The sequence below is a fragment of the Xenopus laevis genome, chromosome 3L (genome assembly GCF_017654675.1).
Source record: "Xenopus laevis strain J_2021 chromosome 3L, Xenopus_laevis_v10.1, whole genome shotgun sequence".
NCBI lineage: Eukaryota > Metazoa > Chordata > Amphibia > Anura > Pipidae > Xenopus > Xenopus laevis.
Genome location: NC_054375.1, coordinates 106394832 through 106419451, shown reverse-complemented (window position 1 = coordinate 106419451; position 24620 = coordinate 106394832). Strand labels below are relative to the sequence as shown.

At 36.4% G+C, this 24620-nt stretch overlaps 1 protein-coding gene across 2 annotated transcripts in view; it reads left to right on the top strand.

The window, feature by feature from the left end:
- Positions 1-24620, top strand: part of LOC108711380 (protein unc-13 homolog C) — a 240663-nt gene that overhangs the window by 143993 nt on the left and 72050 nt on the right. For both annotated transcript variants that reach the window (XM_018253063.2, XM_041586773.1), the window contains exon 19: positions 6662-6747. In XM_018253063.2, coding sequence (XP_018108552.1) covers positions 6662-6747 — 86 coding nt within the window. The remainder of the gene's footprint in view (positions 1-6661; positions 6748-24620) is intronic.

The following is a 24620-nucleotide window of genomic DNA, read 5'->3' as shown; positions in this document are numbered from 1 at the left end:
TTTTTTTTAAGAAGTGAGTTTATTTGAAACAGAACACATTTTTAAAATTATACAAATTAAAATTTTGATAATCAGGCCTCTAAGGTGCCCATTTACTAACAATTCAATTTTGATTTTTTTTTTCCACTAATCTTTAGAAATTTGTGTTTCCATTTTTTAATGAAGCTCTAAAAATTTCAAAATGTATTAAGTGTATAAACCACAAAAACCTCTAATACAAAACTTTACCAGGTAAAAGTTGTTAAGGTCCTATAGAAGTCAGTGGGAGCTGCCCTGATCCTATTGGACTGTTTTAAATCAATTCAGACTTTAAGAGGTTTTCTGAATGTGTTTCCTGTAACAACTCACCCCGGTGGTCTAGTGGGAGGGGGTTGGCAGGGATGCCTACCGCCTCCTCGATGGGGAAGCCCGCCATGAGGTCCTTCTTCCTCCATTGCTGCCGGTTCTTTTATAGGCGCATTCGACTGGCGTTTGAAGTCAGCGCGCAATGGTGTGAAATTTAAAGGGGTATAAAAGGAGCATTCTGTCTGTAGATCCTTGCCCGTTATAGGTAATCTCCTTGCGAGTTCCTGGTGCTTCTGTGTTATATAGCTTCTGTTATTCTGTGATTTGACTACCTGTTGTGACCCCTGCCTGCTTCTGACGATCCTGACTTCTGAAATCCCAACCCTGCCTGGTAACCCTCTCCTCTATTCCGTCTGATTGATCTCCTGGTTTGACCCTTGCCTGTTTGATTCCTCTTGTACTCTGCCTGCCCCGATCCGGCCTGATCTGACTTCGCTTTCTGTCTACGCCTTGTACTGCGACCTTCTGCCCAAAAGACTTCTGCTTTACCGTTGTGCCCCTTTGCTTGTTCAGAACCCTTAGCTTTGCACCTCTCTTAATAAGACCTGGCGGCATCCGATTAGCCGAGAGCTCCTCCCAAGGTGAAAGGCGGCTGTTAAAGGCGGAAATAAGAGCCGAGAACAGGGTGCTTAGCATTGGTTCTGAATTTAGTGTGCCAACCGTGACATTTCCTCTAGGAATTGTCCAAAAAGGTACACATTTTGTTTAGTGCATTGTTTTCTATTAATACTTTTTTTTATTCTGATCGTTTAAAATATGTCATAACATTCATAGTTTTAGAGTTATTGAGTTTAGTTGTGTTTTCAAAAACCTCTATAACCACTAAAATCAGATCTTTAATAAATAAGGCTCCATGTGTATATTATTAACGAGACTCTTAATTTTGATTGTATGCAGTTCAGTTTTTTTTTATTAAATCAAAATTATGAAAATAAAATTATAACTCTCTAACTGAATTATAATAGCCTCTCTTGCTATTCTTATTTTTTTTTTACTTTCTTGGTTTATCAAAAGAATTACAAATGGTTCACAGATTTGCTTCCTTACTAATAAACTAGAGTAGAAATGGGCTTGAGTAAATAATGAAAAAACATCCAGTGCTTTACTGTTTAAGATCAATTTTCATTAATTATTCATCTCAGGCATTGCCAGACATAATTAATATTTGGTAAATATCCCTATTCACACAAGGAGAGCCAAAGGACACCTCAATTGATACAAAATACAGCACTGTGTGTTTATGTTCCATTACTGCTACTCACATGTTGTTTTCAAGGGGACATTTGCATGGTAGATTTATGAACCCTCGCTGCTTGGATATGTGCAAAATGATTGCAGAAAATGTAAGTGAATTTCTGAAATCCCTAATTTTTTCTGTGATCAAGAGCATGATGTCTACACAAACCCTACAGTGTTTCTTGGGAAGGAACATTAGGACTGACTCTCCTCTCATTTCATAAGCACACATATAAATGAGGTGCTATATACTGTATTATTCGCAATGAGGAGATTTTTTCATCCAAACCGTAAAAATTCATATACTAGCAACACTTCTTAGTGGAAGACTGAGAAAGTAAGAGAAGTTACTGTTCATCCATGTGTCCTGCCAGCAGGAACAATTCCATTCAGCTATTCCTGTGGATAACCCAAAGATCATTTGTATGAAGGCCATATAGATGTCATCAACGTTAAACACAAGAAGCAATTGCAATAAATGTCTGTCCAGTGACAAACTATTGTCACCAGGTAAACCAAAACTGCAGTGGAGTGAGGGGTAATGGCTTATCAGTGTGGCATTTAGGAATGAATAGTTAAGTACTGGTTAGAGCATTGCTGGAACTACTGCAGGATGATTGCTAAAGACTTGATTTTAGAAATGCTTCATTATTTAATGAAGCAGAGGGGTATGAAACATTTTATTATTAAGAACAAACAGTCTCAGCTATAAGTCATAAATAAAAGATAACCATATTCACTAAATGGGTTGAGCACCTAAAACAGCATGGAAAGTGGAACTGTATTACAATGCCCCACTTTCATTTGCAATGGCAGGACTTTGAACACCTGCAGCAGACACAATGGGGCTCATTTATTAACGCAGCGCAGCGCTAAAAAGAGTGCAGTGGCCTGACATTTGCCCAGCGCATGCGAGTATTTAATAATGTAGCGCACGATACCTTAACAGTGCGATTTGTGCGCTAATGTAGACACAGACAGGTGCGACGTGTGAAACTGCGTATCAGCTGTCGCAGTGCTTATAATAAATTGTGCGCACGGGAAGATACCGCAAAGGTAAGGATTAGTTGTGCTCATGTATGAATGCGCTGCTTTAATTAGTTGCGTCACATATTGCGCATATTGCGTTCACTTAGACGCATCTGCATTTGTTTCTGTGCTAATATTTGTTTAGTTGCAAAGGTGTTTAGCCTACCTGATACCCTTAAAGGAACCTTGGTCAATATAAACATGTTGGGTGGAAGGCGTGGTTAATATGCACTTTACAGGGGTTGTTCATCTTTGAGTAAACTTTGAGTTAACAAACATCCCCACCAACAGCAGCACCATTGTATTTGCCAGAACACAGTTTAGCAGTGTGGCTCTGCACACATATATAAAATTCTCTTTTAAGCAACATGAAACGCAAAAATGTGAATATACTAGCGCAGCTGGGCAGGAATGCGCATTTTGAAGAGCGTTACTAATACGCCACGAAGAGGCAGTCGTAAAAATTGTGGTGCTGTTGCCCGGGTGCAGTTTTGCACATATACAGACGCAAATCTGCGACGGGCGCAGTGCAAGCGCATTGTAGCCACGCCCACAGCCACGCCACTAACAACCACGGCATCGTTTGCGACATAAATGCCCAATCTTTTGCGCAATGCGCATAAACAAAACCATCGCAAAAGCTCTGTGTTATGCGCAATATCACGCAAATATATTAGCGATCACGCTCGTGATGGCGCAGACAATCTTTTGCGTCCACTTATGCGCTGCGCTGCTTAAATAAATGAGCCCCAATGGGACTTGTCAGCAGCTGTGTGAATACATTAGTGAATCAGTATTTCTCTTTAGGAATAATCTCATTAATATGATGCATTCTTATAACCAATCATTTGGCCTGGGGGGCAATACGATCACAACAAAGCATTATAAAATGTGGTCTCTGGCATCTCTTCATGTTATATGACCTTCCAAATAGGCTGCACTTGAGTCAATCAGACCACTTCTAATTAGCATTTAGCAGTTTTCCATTATTTCTAAAGTTAGATTTTTTAAACTGCAGTAGGTCTGTTTCTTTTGCCTTACTGGGCTTTTTGTTATTTCAGTCACGCTGCCGATTAATCCTCTGCATGTGTCAGAATCGTTAGATGTAAACAATGGTTTTCAAACAGGATCTCACACCACTATTGTCTTTTTTTTTAACGACAGCTAGAATCTTATCCATAATGCAAAGCAGAACTGCTGGTATATAAAACATATAAGCATTTGGTTACACTTCCCTGTGCAAGAACAAAAGTAACTATAGCTATTCACTGTATAAATATTATCTATTTATATCTTTTGTGTTGTATGGGTTTGACATTGGCAACTCTGCCATAAAATCCTTACAGCAAATATAGTTAGATGGTGATTTATAACATTTCCTGCCTGACAAGTGAAATTGTTTTCCCTATTAATTCTAGACAGCAGATTTATTGATTTGAAAACTTCATTGCCCTTGCAATATACAGAATGCTCTTCATACTGTAAATGTCACTGGTATATTACTGCTCATTGGTATTTGACAGTGAATTTTATTGCTTACGCATTTTGGGTAATGAGCAATGCTTTTAAAAGTAGCACATTCATTTTGGTGAAATACTGTATGTTTTTGTATCTAGTAGAATTAAGTCAAAGGCAACAGGGCATTTAGAGGCCTATTTATCAAAGGTTGAATTTTGAATTCATGTGTGTTTTTTTAAAACTCCCATGAATTCAAAATTTGACTAGTAAATGTATTATTAAAATCAAATTTTTTATACTCGGACGAATTTAAACAACCCAAAAATTTGAATCGTAATCAGGAAGGCTGCAAACATCTCCAAATTGATCCCTGCACCACTCCCATTGACACAAAAAGTAATTCTGCAGGTTTTAGGTGGTGAATAGTCTAATTTGAATTCTTATAGTACCAGAGTATGATAAATCTGAAACATCAAATTCAAATTTTTTAAAAAAAACTTGAATAACTCCCTAGTTGAATTTGACAGTTTTGACCATAAAAAAAATTGAAAATTCAAATTTGAATGAATTTGATGACCTTGATAAATCTGCCCCTTAGAGTTTTTCTTGTACCGTTTCACCACTCATGTTTTTGTATTTTGTGTTTAGGGTCCTACTTCATCCATGGGTGAAAAAAAAGAAACTGTATTGTGTTATTAAAGTGGACCTGTCACTCAGACAAATTAAACAGGAAATCCAATTTTATTTTTTTATTAAAGCCTTCATAGCAGTTGTAAACTCATTTAAAAATCTAGGCTGTCAATCAAATATTGCATGCCCCTCCTCTATGCCTTAGGCATAGAGGCGGGGCAGGCAGTTACTTTCACTTTCCATTCAGCACTTCCTAGATGTCACTGCTCTCCCCACATTCCCCCAGTTCTCTTAACCATTTAATTGTGTAGCCAGGGCATGGGGATGGACTCCCACATTCTGGTGCACAAACAAGATTCTATTATGATACAAGGCAGGCCTTAATAACAGTGTCCACAAATGGCTCCTGCCTACTTGCTATAAGTAGGCCAACTCAGACTGAAGGAAACAAAATTCAAATAACTTATACAGTGTAATTAAAGTTGATTTTGCTTGACTAACGTGATAAAATAGTATTTGGAATATATTTGTTTTGGGCGACGAGTCCCCTTTAATTAATCTTTATTTACAAACGAGTATTTAAGTACTCATATGAATATCAATTTAACTAATGCAAATGATTGGTTGCTATGCATTACTAGTCCAGGGGTACGTAGCCCATTTAAATACATTTGTCCAACTGTTTCATGTGGCTTTAGCTTTCCTCTGATAACTTTTTAAAAGGAGCAGTATACACATATATACTGTAAACATAAGTTTTCCCAACACAATAAATAGACTTGTGTTGAAAATGTAGTTTGCCTATCATTTTAATGAAAAAATGTTGCTGAGAATCCATTACTTAAACAGGCTTTTAGAAAATAATTTCAAAACAAGCAATATAACAACATCAGAAGAAATGTATCTGTCTCTGGCTGGGATATACTCGGGATGCACCCGCTTTCTATTCATTCATATGCGTATTTATCAATAGGTGAAAATTAGAGTTCACCATATGATAAATGTGCTTCTAAGACCCCATTGGAATGAACAGAAAGTGAGTTTTTCTGTGGTGAGCGCTAATCTCAGATTTTCATAAATCTACCCTTACATTTTCAAAACTCTTAGAGACTTATAGATCTACAGTATTACTATATTTTTTACTGTATGTAGCATCAGACAATAGCAAAAGAATCAAATCCCACTACCATGCAGGTAGTTTTAGACTGATAGCTCATGAGGTGCTTTTCAGACTCCAACCAGTACTGGAACTGCAAACTTCAATTTTTTTTATTTTTTTTGAGCTTTTGAAAAGTTTGTCTCAACCTCAAGCTTGAAATTCAGATTGATTATCCTATCTCGATTTAGGTCCAGTAAAAATATCTAAAAAAAAAAAGATGTTTTTCAAATTGGCTTTATTAAACTGAAAATGTTTTCAAGCAATTGCCATTACAGCACAGCTTCTTTAAGTCTTTAGAATTGAGCAAAAATTATTATTTACAAAGTTATGGAAGAATACTAGTAATCATAGCTTTAAGCTATCAGATTGTTCCTTGGAAATTTTATGCCTAAAATTTTTCACTCCATGGCAAAATATTTTGAGACACGTGCAATTTCATCATGTAATGTGACCAAAATCAAAATACCTTTATATTCTAAAATATTAAGGAAAAATGTAAGAAATTAGAAAGGTTTCCATTGATGCCTATACAAGTTTATTTATGCAAGTTAATTACATGGAATACATTTTGAAAGGAAGAAATCTTTTTAGTCACAAAGATTATGCAGGCATGGGATCCTTTTTCCAGAAAGCTCTGTATTATAAGAAGGCCATCTCCCGTAGACTGCATTTTAATAAATTATAATTTTTAAAAATTATTTCCTTTAAAAATAAAACCTATAGCCTCTCCCTCAACCTTTGCATATTGTTGTTGTTTCTCAAAACTGTAAACCCAATAAACTAATTGAATGCTCCCATTTCTAGGTTCCCTCAGGAGCTAAATATGGGTAAACTCAGTGCAGAAGTTGTGTGGAATCTGTTTGCACAAGATATGAAGTATGCTATGGAAGGTAAATATTGCATTCTGTCTCTTTCATCATTAAAGCAAATAGTATACCATGTACATTTTTTTCAATATATTATGTTTTTCTTATCATGTGTGTCAGGTGTTGGACAGGTAGGATGGAGCGTACATATATGAAAAACATGATGAAACCAGTGTGTTATGATTCTTTAAATGTTCCCAACTAATCAGGCCAGACATCAGAGCTGGCAGTAGGCTAATCAGCAAATGTGTTAAACTTGATTAGCTTCATGGCAAGTGGAAGGGAATGGTAAAAGTCTGTGGGGACAGTGGCAGACAATTGACCAAGTCTAGTGAACAGACATGTCCAGGAACAGGTGGCATACATAGATCAAAGTATAGGCCAGAGTTCAAGGCAGTTGACAGATGATAGGTAAGTAAAGACCAGTAAACGGGCCAGAGGTCAGGGCAGGCAGCAGATAATAGGCAAAGGGGATGGGAAGGTGGCAGAGAAAATATGAATCTTATTACTATTAAAAGTTAAAACAGAAATGTGCAAGAATGTCATGAAATTATGAACAAGTAGCTGTGTAAGAAATCTTTTACTATTTTAAGCCATGTTACCTAATAGAATTTCATATATGTATGCATTTCAAAAGTGATTTGCTCCCTTTGTTTCAACCTGAGTTTCAATGCACAGCAGTATAGCAGAGGTCAATGAGCCACTGGGATGAACGTTATTGATCCTGCCCCCTCCTGTGCTGAACTCTTGCTCTGATCATTAGTGTGTATCTCTGCATAAAATAAAAACAGGACATTTTATTGCCTGAAAGGAAGTCGAGACAATTACAAGAGTACCTGAAAACACACTACTCCATACAAGTAAAAGTACAAGTAAAAGTATTGAAAATGTTATGTTGGTAATATCACTTTTTTCCCTTAAAATATTGATATTATGCACAGGTTTTACAGGTATTTCTATGTATAGTTATTTTTTTACAGGAAAGAACTATAGATTAAAAATATTTTCATGCTTTATAGCAGGCTGTGGATCATTAATGCGGCTACAGTTGGCAGCTATCCATTATTCTTATCATGATTATCCAGTGGATATAAAAGCAGCTTTCCCATCAAGGTTTAAAGTGCTAAAATTCATATGTAAAACATGTTTCTACCAAATTTCACTTTACAAGGGGAATTTTCAATACACAAAAATATTATAATCTTCCCACTGCATATAATAAAATAAAAAAGAAAAAGAAAAGAATGTTATTCACAACCATGTAGGTTAGCAGTTTTGAGTGGGGAAAAAGAGTACAGAGATTAAAGTGAAAAAAGGGGTCTAACTGAACAGTTCATTTGGACACAATATGGGCATACTGTATATCAAGGATGCCAAAATCAGCAAAATAACTTCATATCCATAATTATTAAGTAAAACACCTGAATTTTCATTTCCACAATTGTCATTTCTTTTGCATCCACAACATGTAATTTTTCTTTTATATCCACAACAAAACATAATGGTGATTAAACCATTTTAGACTTTTTATAGAAATCACAACAAAAGGCATTATGCCTCCTTTTTGTTGGTTCAATAGCTTTATTAAGAGAAAATTATGACAAAAGCAAAAAATCTTAACAAAATTATCTGTACAGAAATCCAGTAAATACAGTCCAGAAATACAGTAATCCAAATTTGCAAATATTATTTTATTTTTTCTCTGTATTAATAAAACAGTACCTTGTACTTGATCCAAACTAAGATATCCTTATTGGAGGCAAAACCAGCTTATTGGGTTTATTTAATGTGTAAATTATTATATAAGTAGACTTAAGTATAAATATCCACATTACTCCAGGTCAAGAGCATTCTTGATAACAGACATAAAACATGAGTTAGCCTTTCTATGTTGGGCCATTCTCAATGTACACTGAAAGATATACACCTGCCTCAATAAAAAGCATGGTACCATTGTACTGGATTACATTTTCACACATCTGTGAGAAAGTATTGTGATTGGATGTCGGTGACTTTACTACCCTCAAGGGATTAAATGCTGGGGAATTCCCTATGACTTCAGTTGAGCAAAAGAAGCCACTCGGATGAGTGGTGAAACGTTTTTAAGAAAAAAGGGGTTCTTTATCACAGGTTGAACAAACTCACAACTCAAATTTTTTCTGATATAAGAGAAAACTGAAACGAAAAAAAAAATTTGAATCAGTGAATTCTAGGTGAACAACCCAAAAATTCTAATTAATGGAGTTTTCCATGGGGGAAAACTTTAATCGCTCAAATATCATAAAGGCTATTAACATCTTCAAATGGTCCAAGGGACCTCTGCCTTTGACATCTACACAACCTCCACAGGTTTTAGCTGGAGTATTTTAGAATTTGAGCTATTTCCATCTTCGGGGATATAATAAATTGCAAACATTTCAAGTTTTTATTTTTATCCCGAAAATCTGAGTTTTGAATGAAAAAAACCCTCAAAAACTAGAATTTTTTCGGGTTAAATACAACTCGACCTTTAATAAATCTGCCCCTTAATTCCAGTTGCCTTTGATTTAATTCTACTAGATATTGTAGTTTTATGCATATTTTAGGTTTCATTGGTTAACTGTATACAATCTTCCCTAGCTTAAAGATGGAAAAAATAGAATATTAAAATAATATTAATACTATTCTGCTGATGCTAATTTTTGTTACAGTTCGATGGTACGTTATCATGATCAAGGCCGTGTAGTTATTCACCCCTTTGTAGAGCACTGTAAAATGGCTCTCTATAAATAAAAGATAATAATAGCAAAGTAAAAGGGCACATGCTGCTGGTTTTATCTAAAGCAAAGCAATAAGCTACTGTTTTTTTGTCTGGTGTTACAATAAGCTGATGGTTTTCTCTGCAGCAGAGCAGTCACCTACTGATTTCTTCCTATTTCAGCTTGATTGTTTAATGCTTCCAAGTTACAGGGAGTCAGTCATTATCTTCTACCTGCCCTTTGACTGGAGACACTAACATGGTTGTGGCTACTCAAGACAACATCAGGCTTTAGGCATTTTATCAAGGGATACAATCGACCAAGTAATACTCTTGCTTTATACAAAAGAAGACTTTTGAAATATTAGTTTGCTGTCTACAAGCATAATCGGTAATGCAGCATCATAAAGGCTCGACTCCACGGCTTCTTTCGTCGAATGAGGTATAACGCAGGAGACAAGAAGAAAGTAGTCGCAGGTGTCCAAATAGAATGACCAAATAGAAGTCCCAGGTGAAAACTCCACTCCTTCTGACAAGACTGTCGGATGTGAATGCAAAAAGCTGCGTCTTCATCCGACAGTCTTATATAGTGTGGTGTTTTTTGCAACGTTTCGTTCACTTTCATTTTAATTGGTAGCCTGTGACTTCTTTACAGATGCAGCCACTTTGGTTTGTCTGTTTGACACAGAATAACTAAACACAGATATCCCATTTATCTCATTTAACACAGAAAACTGCGTCACAACATCCCATCTAATTAAGGCATTCACCATTGTTCACAATGGTGCTTTGGTATGCTAATGGAAAGGTTAAATGCATTAAATGAGTTAAGATGACTTTAGATAACGCAGTTTCTTCAATTAACCATGAGTCATGACGCATTTATCTCACAAATCCAAGTGGCTTCATCTGTATGTCATTCTGACCTCATCAGACGAAAGATGCCAGCGGAGTTGAGCCCTAATAGATACCATTAATTAAGTGTACTGGTATTACTATGTGAAATGATAGGGTTGACTTTTAAAAAGGTTTACATCAACTGAATGGTATGTCATGTGATGGAGTTAAGTGAAAATGTTACATCTTGCACAACAAATTCAACTTACTTCCCCTAATTCATTTAGAATGATTCCTTGAGTTTTGTGAAATGTTGATCATGGACAGAGGTTTGGTTTAGTTTGTCTTGATCTAAGTTTGCACAGATAGAGTTTATGAGAGGCAGTAGATTTTAAAGATATAAAGGCTGATTTATAAGCACAATTATATACGCAATTATACCAATTATCTGTTGAGCAGACACTCAAATAAGGTAATCTTCCACCAGATGAACACAAGCAAGTAAAGAATTAATTTATGTAATGAATAAGCAGCCTTACACGTTTAGTGTTACAAACATTTAGCAGATTTATCAAGTCGAATTTCGAATGTTTCGAAAAACTTCGAAATTAGAATTCAAAAAGACCAACCAAAATTGAATTGAAGGTTTTTTTTGGCCGAATAGGTCGGTTTTGGATTGATTTGAATCGTACGATTTTCCCAAATAAAAAAGATTTTTCAAAGTCCATAAATTGACTACAAATATGTTCTAGGAGGTCCCCCATAAGCTAAAACAGCAATTCAGCAGGTTTTAGATGGTGAATGGTCGAAGTTGAATTTTTAAAGAGACAGTACATAATAAATTTCAAAAATTCTAATTTTTTTCAAATTCAAATCGAATATGGACTATTCCCTAGTCGAGGTACACAAAAATTAGCTTGAAATTCGAAATTTTCACTTCGACCTTTGATAAATCTGTCCCTTAGTCATAGGCTAATTAAACAGAGCTCTGAACACAGTATTTAAAAAGGAGCGTACCAATCAGTGCGGTGCACCTGGGCCTCTTCAATAATGTGGTGAGTTATTATAATTCTTTGGACCCTCCATTCTGTCCAAGTGCAATTATACTTAGCAACTTACAGTGAAATGTTAGAGCACCCATTCAGATTGTCCTGATAAATGCTAGTAAACCACATAATTAGCAGCAGGACCTGGTAATAATACAGGTCTTCCCTAGCAGGCTGTGGACATAAATATCACTGGTTGGCTCCAAGTAAATAGAATGCTTAATGCCTTTATTGATGCTGTGTGCATGCATCTGTCACTGTACTGTATTTCACTCCCTGTAATGTTTTGCCCCTGTTTCCAACAACCAATTTACCCGACTCTACTTGCAGGGGCGTCCCTCACCTTCCTCCCAGATCTTTTGGAATTTGTTTGCAAATCTGTGTATGCTGCTCTAGTGTTTTAGTGGCTTAACCTTTTCTGATTTCCTATAATCTTCTCCCGACAGTGTTTCACATTTTCCAATTAAGCATTAAATTTTATGTACGCTCGTGTCTTTGTACACAAATAATTTTCCCAAATCCCCTTCTGTGCAATAGTTAACCAAATGTCCACAAAGCCTTTGCAAATACATCTCCAGAAAGCCTTAATACAAAATGTCAACATCCGTGTAAGTTTACTTTTCCTATATACCACTTGTCTGCGTTACAGAAATGCTAATTGCCTGCCTTTAACAAGTAAGATTGATTGCCTGCTTGGCAATGGACGACCCGTTGGGTATACCAATTATACTGCAACTCTCATTTTTTGTCACAGTTATTTTCAGGGAGAGACCTAAGAGTCTCATCCTGCTATCCTTTTATTGGATATGTCCTTGCACACAAGGTTATCCTCTAGTAGATTGAATGACTTGTGTAGATATTGTGTCAGTAAATATGGAATTTATTATAATAACATAGTCCATGGAAAAGCACTTGTTAATTTTTTTCCCCCAACACAACTGTTCGAAACAAAAACTGCAACACTGCCAAGTGATATGCTGTGTGCTTCTCTTCCACTGCTACTTTAATTAGATGTATTTGATTTTTATAGTAAATGCTTTATTGTGTTAGTAATAGCTCAGCCACCACTGTTTTTTTTTTACAGTCTTAATGATGACACTTGATTTTCACACATGAGATCAAACAGTTCCTCAAGGGAGATGGTATAAGAATATACACATTCCTCTGCAAAAAAAATCAATCTTCTGCTAAATATAGGCCACAGTTTAGATCAGTGTCCTGGAAAGTCTGAGCTTTCCAGATATAGATTATGTGTGACAAGCATATATTATTATTATTGTCCTAACATGCTTTCTTATTGTATGGGTGACGCTGCAATAAATGGCGGTCATATGTAGGAACTGCAGGTCATGGCTCAATAAACAAAAATGAAAATAAGGAAATTCTTGAACTGCACACTTGGGGAAAGATTCACAAAGGGTCAAATATCGAGGGTTAATTAACCCTCGATATTCGACTGGGAATTAAAATCCTTCGACTTCGAATATCGAAGTCGAAGGATTTTAGAGCAAATAGTGCGATCGAACGATCGAAGGATTATTCCTTCGATCGAACGATAAAATCCTTCGAATCGAACGATTTGAAGGATTTTAATCCAACGATCGAAGGAATATCCTTCGATCAAAAAAAACTTAGGAAAGCCTATGGGGACCTTCCCCATAGGCTAACATTGAGTTTGGTAGCTTTTAGATGGCGAACTAGGGGGTCGAAGTTTTTTCTTAAAGAGACAGTACTTCGACTATCGAATGGTCGAATAGTCGAACGATTTTTAGCTTGAATAGTTCGATTCGAAGTCGTAGTCGAAGGTCGTAGTAGCCCATTCAATGGTCGAAGTAGCCCAAAAAACACTTCGAAATTCGACATTTTTTTACTTCGAATCCTTCACTCGAAGTTAGTGAATCGGCCCCTTAAAGGGGCAAGCATTAATTACAAGAGTTTACATGGGAAGGATGTTAGTGCCCCTTGCTGTAAACATCATTAATTATATATCCATGTCAAGACTGCCTTGGAATTTATCTACACATGGATAATAGTGTAATGTACTGTGCTTTTGAGCCGCCCGACTGAAAATGATGTGGCAAATGGGCCATGTTTGATGTCAAATGTATGTTTTTATATTAATCTTGATGTTGTCAATGTTTCTAGCTGTTTATGATGCTTAAAATATTATACAAATATGAAGCAGCTGAGTATTGTATAGTCTTGAAATTATTAACTGATTTAATTCAGTGACATAACAATATTGGCCTATAAGGCTACAGGGAGGTCCAGCACAATCCCCCATCCCCCAAGTGTGTCTTGCATTTTCTAGAGGAGGCACCCCAAATAATTGTTGCCCCTTTCATTTAACAAAAAGCCACATGGCCTATTTTCTTAACTGGATGCACATTCGCTGGTTACTCTAAAGGGCTTATTTATTAAAGCGCATTTTTTGGGGATTGTGCTTTTTTACATCAAAAATCCGAAAAAGTAGTTTGAAAAACAAGTGCAAAATTTTCAAGATTTACTGCAACAAAACTGTGACAATTCCAAATATGAAAATGCTACAGTTAAAATCTGTAGAAAACATGTAGAATTAAATGGCAGATGTCCCTTTTACAACTGGAAGATATTTCTTTGATTCATTTTTTTTCGTTTTAATGGTTTTCGAATATTTTTGACACTTTTTTTGTGCGACAGTACGAAAAAGTTGTAATAATTGTGCAACAACTGGAAAAAGTTACAGTTTTCCTGTTCATACTTTTTTTTATTTGGATGTTTTAAGAAATGCCATTCATAGTTTTAAAGAAAGTGAGTTTCAAAAACCGCTACCACTAAAATCAAACCTTTAATAAACAGGCCTCCATAATATTCTAGGACAGCATTTCCAACATATATTGGGTTTTATGGTAGATAATTGAGTCACACAGATGCAAATGTAAAAGAAACATTTAAATACCATGTTAAGCCTTTTAACCCTTAACCCTGCTCTCCATTAGCATATATGGGCAAATGTAACCGATGTTTTCCTCACATAAACTTTTTTTTTTAAATTGTATTACTATGTGCTGGTGTCACTTAATAAACAGACATTGTTTAGGTATCTATTAAATAAAAAATTTTAAGTACAGATATGGGATCTGTTATACGGAAACCAAAATGAAGGGAAAGCCATCACCCGTCGATACTATTTAAGCAAATAATTCTATATTCTAGCAGACAAATTCATTTAAATACAAATTAAGGAATGTTCCCTTATCTGGAAAACCTGAGGTTTCAAGCTTTCTGGGTAAAAGGTTCCATAACTGTAGAACCATTACAATTCCATATTCTGCTATATAGTCTGCTTTTTGCCTTTAACATCCCTGGTTCAATTAAATATTGTCCTGTTTTGTGAATCTGCCCAGAAGAGGTGACGACCTAGACTTTGGAGATGTGAATGTCTACCATCCTCCTACCTTTTGAGGATCCAATTTACCAATCCAGATGTATCCCATTTAAAAAAATCAAACCAATGTTATTGGGTGAGAGTTACCCAAAGTCTTATCAAACACAGAAAAACAGTCCTTGCTACTGGAAAGTAGTATACCTACACAGGCCCAGACTGGCAATCTGTTGGTTCTGGCAAATGCCAGAGGGGCTGCTATAAGGTCCCATAGAAAGTCAGTATATAGTGGGCTGGTGGGGGCTGTTTGGGCCTCTATGCGGGCTGATTGGGCCTCTGTGTACCTGAAATGCCAGGGCCTATTTTAATTCTCAGTCCGGACCTGTAACCTACACATCAAAGCTAACTCTCTCTGGATGCCAGCCACTGCCTACAAAAGTGGTCCCCGACCTTTTTTTTAACCCATGAGCCACATTCAAATATAATTAGAGTTGGGGAGCAACACAAGCAGCATGAAAAAAGTTCTTTTTGGTATGCCCTATGTGGACTGGTAGCCTACAGGAGACTCCGTTTGGCAGTACACCTGGTATTTATGCAAACAAAACTTGCCTCCAAAGCAGGAATTCAAAATAAGGCACCTAGTTTGAGGTCACAGGGAGCAACATGCAAGGAGTTGGTGAGCAATATGTTGCTAGCGAGCCACTGGTTGAGAACCACTGGCCTAGACAATTGGCATGTAAAAAATGCAGGTATTTTTCCATAAAACAGCAAGGACAAAAGCCACTATAGCTGCAACATTTACAAGTAAGTTATGCAATATTATTTAAATTTTGGCAAAGAATAAGTTGTTTTTGTAAATAAAAACAACTAAGACAGACATGTAAAGAAATAGAAACCAGAAGTGGGAGGAAGGGTGGAACACTGAATTCACAGCCCTGGTAATATGGTGTGCAGGTTGCAAGCAAGAGGGTGAAAATAGGAGAATTATCTATTAGTCAAGTGCCTTTTATTTTCTAGATTATTGTAAGTGGACATTAATTAATGTTACCATACAGAAGGGGAAAGGAGAGAGAGTGGGGGAAAATCAGGTTTAAGGGAAAACTAACCCCTCCACAGTAAATCACTTATTTTAGGCAATGCAGCGTCTTGAACAACCTAAAGAGTATATCATTCTATTCCCATTGTTTTGATATATAGTTGTGTGATTTATTACTTGTAATGCATTGGATTTTGTGCATAAAGCACATTTGTTTGCACAGAGATCTATGGTGGTTTAGCTAAACAAAGTTACAAGAAAAAGTTTTATCAAGAGGAACAGCAAACCAATAATAATTGTATATTTAAATAATACACTGTGGGAAATGGTGTTGCTGGTTTAGAGAGTTCTGGGTAATTGGTTTTCAAATAATAGATCCCATGACTGCATCTGGTCAGGGAGACTATACAGCACAGCCAGTGTTTTTTTCAGATTCAATTTACTAGAAATGAATGTTACATAATTTATATACGACACAATGGGCCCTATGGAAATAATAGTTTACTCTAAGAAACATAGATCATAGTTTTAAAATAGTATAACACATTTTTTTCAGAGAAATTCTCTTTACTTTAGAGAAAAGCTAGGGTTAATACATGGTTATACTATACCTACTCAGGTGTAATTTGTGCCCAAGAATACTTGTAATAATACAGTAGTAGTTTTTAGTGATTGGCAAATCTGTGCCATTTCACTTCACTGAAAAAATTTTGAAGCGAGCAACAATTTTTATAAGCACAACTATTTTGTCCAAATGCACTAAAGTCAATGGACATCCGAATAATTTTGACGCGAGACAATCTTATGCGCGCGACTTCTGCCACACGACAATCTTTTTCTGTCTCTGCGGATTTTCCGCTGGCGAATTTTTGCCGCAGTTTCGCAAATATATTTGCGGGAAATTCAAAGCAAATTTGTGCCTGGTGCCCCCCATTTTTTACATGAATTCATTGACTTGCATTTATGTTACAAAGGTGCATAAACACTGTCTGACCTGCCTGACTGATTCTGGGACTTGAACTGCCTCTGCTTTCTCTAGTGGGTGGTGCAAGGATCTGGAAAGCAGAGGGACATCAAGTCCCAGAATACAGTAAATCACTTCACAAAGGAATAATATTCCTATACATATTTTCAATAATCTCATATAACAGCTGATAAAGCAGTTTGTCCGTGTCATTATTCTGTTGTCACTTCGAGGGTTATTTACCAAAGGTCCAATTTTAGAGTTATGTATATCTTGAATGAACTCACAACTCGAATTGAAAAAACTTGAATCAGCGAGTTCAGGGTTAATAACCTGAAAACTCAAGTTTCCGGGCAGAACCTCTTCCAAAAAAACTCTTAACAACATGAAGGCTATTAACATCTTCAAGTGGTTCAAGGGACAAACTTGAAAAATTTGAGTTCTTTTTTAACCAAAAAATAAACTGGAAAACTCGGATTTTCGTGGAGCCCACAACTCTATCCCTAAAGGGGAACTCCACACAAACATAACTTGAGCTTTATGAAAAGTAAACATAATTTCAAGCAACTTTGCAATATACACCAATTAAAAAATATGCAAAATTTTCATGATTTGTAATGATTTGGAACAGTTCCCTAAGCCTAGTTCCCTGCTCTCCTGATGATCTGTCTGACTACTTTGCTGAGCAGGCTGACTACTGTTACTTTGTATTAACAGCCAGCTGTCCTCAGCCTGCATCCTCCAAACCCCACAATTCCCTGCACATGTGATTTCAATAAGGAATGGAACATCACAGTGCAATGCATTGTGGGTTATATAGTTCCTGCATGCTTTCTTTAAGCTGTGGAGAAGTTAGTATTTAGTCCCTCATTTCCTGTCAGGATTTCAAATGATGCAGAAAGAGAAGCACTGTTAAACAGCTGGATAACACGTCCATACCCATTGCCCCATAGGCAAAGTTAGGCATTTATTCTCACTGTTTGAAGAAACAGGTAACTGTGGTGGGTAAATTAGGGATTTGTTTGTTATGTGAGCCTCTTTATCAAATTATGGTTTGGAAGCCAAAGTTCCCCTTTAATAAATAACCCCTTTAGAGTAAGAAAACCCCTGTGCAACAGTTCCTTATTCTGGAAAATTTCTGCATTTATATTTGCAAGGTACAAATGTGTTTATTAAAGGAGACCTGTCACCTAGACCTAAAAATCTGTATAATAAGTCCTTTTAAAATTAAACATAAAGCACTAATTGCTTTTTTAATTAACACGTCCATACCCATTATAAAGGTACTTAAAAATCTCAGCTGTCAATCATATATTGCCTGCCCCAGAGGCAAAGTTTGCCTTTATAACATACTTTATTTCTTAGGGTGACAGGTCCCCTTTAACCTCAGAAAACAGGCAACGTTTCGGGCCATGTCCCACGAGGAAGAGGAGAGAAATGTTGCTTGTTGCAATAAAAACCTTTTTCTCTTTGCAAAAGGTAGCGCCACATATTGTGACTATTTTACACCTGGAAAAGGTTTGAGCTGCAAGTGCCCCCATCTGAAAGCTGGTTAATGCATTCCAATTTCGCTGAAAGGATCTAACGGAAAAAACTTTGCTCCTGTAACCTATTTCCAATGCTACCATGTTATTTCCAAACCAGGGAAATCCAAATAAAAATGAAAACTCACTTGCCATTCACTAGACACCTGTATCCAAACAAGTGCAGTTTCTTGTAATATATGTATAAGCCAGGTTTATTATAATGCTGATAATGTATGAAAAAGACTCAGGAACAAGCTAGGAACCAAAATAATGTTACATATTGCCCTAAGGGTGCAGTTGGACAGCTTTGCTCTAAAACAAACAGATATCCAAGAAAGTCTACAAATACGACCATAAAAATGGACACACAGTTTCCACTATCCATAATCCATACTGTTGCATAAAACACACATGCAGCATAATACAAAAAAACATTGCAGAGAGTAAAGGCTGAAGACCAAGAAATATTCCAGTCACATTATGCCTCATGTATATTTCAGGCATGGCAGAAATATGCACGCATTCGCTTGAATAAAGCAAAAGTAAACATTTTGTTCTTCAGAATGGAACAGGGGTAATAATTCTTTATGTTATTGTTATTCAGGCCAATGCAGGGCTTTACTGATATTATGTGGACATGGCAGGAGAATTTAGATGTGTTTTTGTAAAGATGATGATCCTGTGCTGACAAGGTAACTAAAAAGGAAAAGGACATTTTTATTCTTTATAAGCCTTGCAGTGTGCCTAAAATGTGCATCTGAATCTGAGACCCAATTTGAACATTTGATGAATTTAACTAGTATTCATACATTAACCAGTGTCATTGAATACTAGAATTAGGTGTCTGGAACATATTTAAACAAGTAACAAGTCAGCCTGCAAAATTATCCACACATTGTTATGTGTGGAGACACTGCCCTGTAACCGATTCATGCTCATTTAACCACGTGCTTACCTCAAATAATCTCTTTAATTGTATTTAGTTCTGGAAACCCCACACAACAAATAGTAGTAGTAAGTGTATTCAACCACATAAAAATTAACTAGCTGTATTGTTGGAATATACTGAACTCAAATAATTACATTTTCTAAGAAAAGTATCAACTTTTTCCCTGCAATAAAAAACAATACCTTGTACTTGATCACAACTAAGGAGGCAAACAATCCTATTGGGTTTATTTAATGTTTAAATGATTTTTTAGTAGAGAAAGTATGGTGATCCAAATTACGCAACACCCCTGATCCAGAAAACTCCAGGTTTGAAGCATTCTGGATAACAGGTCCCATACCTGTATATATTTAAGCCTAACAATTTAGTAAACCCTACATTTATCATGTGTGGAACACATGCAACAGTGGCATTTTGGATATGGGATAAAACAGAGAATAAACAAATACGTTGGAGACACTCAGTTTGCTCAGTAACCAGATGTTTGATTTCATAGTGGGCCATTTTGTTGCTTTGGGTAAATAGACGAGTAGCAACTTCTGCACCTTTTATTATCTTACCCACACTGGGTGACATCATAGTAAGTGTAGTTTGGCTGTATGTTTCCATAAGGGGTGATTTTTGTCGCTGTGATGTATTTTAGTTTATGCAGAACTGTCTATACTGCAGATACATGACTCACTGAAACTTGCTGAAGATATCTTGCACGATCATATTGCTAATGATAATGATTATATGTTCTCTGTAAGTGCTTTATTAGGCCATCCACTAAACACAAAGATATGGACACATTTCACTTCTTAAATTACAGGATGTTCATTTACAAATGGCATTCCGGACAGTGGTAAAATTAGTCTGAAGGTAGGACATTTTAAGGATCCTCATAAATTGTATTGAACTTTCTCTGGTTTTAAAATGACCCATTTGATTTTTTAAGTGGAAAATGTTCTTGATGAAATCAATAACATAGCATTTATTTTATATAACAAACTCGTTCATGTATATAATCACAGTGATTTTACCCAAAGTCTCAGCACCATGGCTGCTGTAATATACACACAGTGGCCAAGTCTTTGCAATAACAAATCAATCATCTTGAATGATTGCTAGCACTTTGCCAATGTGCAAGCTGAATTGTGAGTCTACTGGTTGTGTTTGCTCTGCCAGTTCAGAAGAGAGCAATTCTTCTGGCAAGCAACCCCTTTTGGAACCAATGCATATTTTCCTATATTACCTTGTAAAATGAGTTAGGCTGTCTTTTACATGGTCTTCAGTAAAGAGCGCTGCATTTGAAGCTTCAGCTTGGGAAATGCAAGTTAACGTGCAATGTTACAGTAATTCTGATATACACTCATATATGCCCTTTTATGAGAATCAGCAAGATGTCTAAAGAGGAAGCATATGTTTTGACTTCCCTAGAGAAAGAAAAAATATAGCTATTTGAATTCTTGAAACTGCAAAATGATATTTTAAAAGCACAGTTTACAGCTGTGAGCAAATAATATATAGACTGCATATGTGTGCAATAATCCTACACTCTGATGCCATCAAACTGTTTCAGACTGATTCAGACTCCCTGATTCTCACTAAAGAATATTATCATTGAGAACCTGTGATTATTTTATCAACATTTTAAATTATTGCTGTAAAAGGCTTTAGTAAAATGTGGTTATTACCTGGGGCTTCCAAAACCATGAGCTTTGCTTATGATTGCCTGGATGAGACTCACTTTCCCAGCTGTGTGCCCTTGTGTATGGAGAAGGCCAGGTTGTAGTACCAATGGTTCTTAACTGAACCATGAACAGATTATTTGAACAAGATCCATGAGATATCACAGACATTGCTGGGAAATGGCAAAATGTACAGTAAATGTACTCACACCATTTTAACTGTATGTGGGCATTGGTGATCGTAACCTTGACAACCCCTTCTCTCTATATTCAGTGGGTTATGGGGTAGCTCTTAAAGAATGCTAGGACCCCCTTAAAGGGATACTGTCATGGGAAAACATGTTTTTTTCAAAAGGCATCAGTTACTAGTGCTGCTCCAGCAGAATTCTGCACTGAAATCCATCTTTCAAAAGAGCAAACAGATTTTTTATATTCAATTTTGAAATCTGACATGGGGCTAGACATATTGGCAGTTTCCCAGCTGCCCCCAGTTATATGACTTGTGCTCTGATAAACTTCAGTCACTCTTTACTGCTCCCTTTCCCTCCCTTTCCTCCCCAGCAGCCTAACAACAGAACAATGGGAATGTAACCAGATAGCAGCTCTCTAACACAAGATAACAGCTCCCTGGAAGATCTAAGAACAGCACTTAATAGTAAAAGCCAAGTCCTACTGAGACTAATTCAGTTACATTAAGTAGGAGAAATAACAGCCTGCCAGAAAGTAGTTCCATCCTAAAGTGCAGGCACAAGTCACATGACTGGGGCAGCTGGAAAACTGACAATAAGTGTTTATATCCTGCCCATGCCCATTGTAGTAAATATGCTACTTAACAATATTACAAAAATAATAAAGGTATTATGGGCTAGAGTCAGTCTATATAGGAATGTGTAGGAGTTAGCAGAGTTGTGTTGATTTAACATTTTAGGAAGCACCCAGAAACTGCTTTGGAAGAAATAATGTTGGAAGTGATGGGCAGTGTATAATGAGATGATAGAGATGAGAATATATAGGACCATGTTTAGTAACCTTTGCAGTACCAAACACAGAGTTAAATACATTAAAGTTCCATAGTTAAAGAGAAAGGGAAAAGTAATTCCCTTTGCAGAAATCAATAGCAAATCTTGATTAAACTTGACAGAATACAGAAAATATGTAGAGTCCACCAAAATTGCAAATTATGGTTTCCTTTCAAAAAGGGTAATTTTGGACACTGTGCTATGATGAGCACTAGTCTTTTCATTCCCAAATAATTATATGAGGCATTTTTATTGCATTGCTCAGCATCTAATAAAAAACAAAGGCACTGAATTTGCAGGTACAGTTTCAGCAGAAGATGATTGGATTATGTGACATTATATATGAATGCGGCACAAAGAGTTCAGAAATCAATAACTATTTTTGAATGCCTGCATACCATTGTTTTAACATTCCTGTCTGACTTACATGAAAAGATGGAGACTGTTCCTACAGAAGTGGTGGTTCTATGCTGCCGTGATACAGGTGCCTTCATTGTGTCTGTGCCCTGATACACTGCATCTCAGCATTAATATAAAAATACAGGTAGCAAAAATATTTTATCCAACCCTTTCCATGCCACACATGTTGCAAATAAACACATGGCACGGGCTTACATTAAAGAGAAATGTTAAATATACATCATAGGCATACTAGAATATTTACTGTAAAAATAAGATTTACATCATGTGCGCAGCATCTATTTTTATATGGCAGCAACATATCTAAACGAATATATTATTTTCTTTAATTTAACACAATTTTATGAAAATCTGGATTTTTTTTAATGCTTGGAATACAATATTGTGCATAATAAGTGGTCACCTATGAGGCAGAGTCCTGCAGCTGGTTGGGTACCTGTGGAATACCCGCAAAATAGTCAGGTTTCAGGCAAAAACTACCAGATTCCCTGACCGTGCCGGCAGTCTGTGTGTAACCTGCCTTGGTACCCAGCTAAGGTGCAGGCTTGATCCCTCCCATCCTCCCTTGTGTTTCGGCAGCTTAGTTCCATTGTCATGCAGATTCAGGGCTGGAGTGATGTCTTTTCCGGTTATGGGTCGGATACGGGTCTAAGAAAATGGACCGGAGCAGGACTCTACCATGAGGACACCATGTGCCTCCCCCATCTGTCCCTTATTGATACAGCGCTGTAGTTTCAGGCAGTTGGTATGGTAATTATATGGGGGGGGGTTTTCAGAAGCCTGTGAAAATTCACAATCCAATGTTACCATCAGTATTTTAGTTCCAACATATTCTACATATCCTAAATCATGGCATAAGCAGCTGTTAAGTAAATTAGTTAATTATGATTACAATGATATTATTTAATTACGCCAAAGAATAGATTGATAGCAATTATATAGTTATGTACCTTAGATGGAAGTGTAGCTTGTAGGGATGGGCGAATTTTTTCACCTTGTTTCGCCGCGGAAATTACGCCCATAGACTTGTACGGCGGCAACATTTCACCGGCGGCGAATTTTTGTCGAAACTAAACGGGTCAAATTCGCCCATCCCTAGTGGCCTGTCTATATTCATCAGGATCAATATCCCCAGTGCTGAAGCTGAATATCCAGATACAGTATATTAAAACATCATATATCCTCAAACTCACCCTGATTCATCCTTCTACTTCTACCCGTTATGAATTGACAGATTTGATCCAGAACATTAAAGCAAAATATTAATCAAAAATTAAGAAGCACATTTAATCTGTACTTTGTACATCAGTGTGTAGCTTTATGCCTTTCTTCAAATTTGTAAAACCTGCAAGACTTACAGTATATTGCCTTCAGCAACACAATCACAATTTCAGTGAAATTGTACTTAGTGATTTGGAAAATCCCCAGGACACAAATGAAAAATTTTTATTTTGTAAAATAAGAGGTTTAGGTTATTTTACAAAATACATTTTTACTGTTTTGTTCCCACATTGCAAAAAGAAACAAACAGGCTCATTGGCTTCTGATGAAATGGCCCCTTATCTGAGCTTTGTGAATGTTATAAGAAACTTACTGGGGCAGGGGCTGATGGGAACAATCTCTGAAAAGTGATGGTTAAACGGGTGTTACAGGAAATGTAAATGCTCAAAACAAATTAATGTAAAATTGAGTGCTTGTTTAAGAACTTTTGCAATTTTTTTTTTCATTTTCAAGATATTAGATGTTCTCGAATTGCTAATATAATACATACAACAGCAGTGCCACCTTCTTTCTAACTTCTACAGATAGGAAAAAGTCAGAGAACAGAAACCTTAGTCAATATCCCAAGAGCCCAATGTTTCTTTTCTCAATCTTAAATGCTTTTCTGATTGTTGTATTAATAGGAGTTTTTTCAATAATGGCTCATGGTAATACTCTGATTAAACCCAATAGCTCATTGCAATACGTTACTACAGAACTATAAAACTATAACACAAAGAACTGTTCTACTGTTGAACCCAATGTCGTATGTTGAGCCCGATATAGTTTAAAAAAAACAGCTTTATGACGTATAATTGTTTATAACAAAGCTTTGTATCATAGTATACAAGGCGGCCTTATAATCTATAATTCTGTATAATGAAGCTTTGTGCAAGAGAAATCATGGGACCTAACAACTTGATGACTTAATACTTGTTCTTTATTCTGGATATTCTTATATGTATTATCTAATATGCTTATGATTTCTGAAGCCCTTATCAGGCTCTTCTTTATTATAGATAGGCACAATATGCTATTCAGCTACCAGCTAGCTAAGATAAGATCTCTG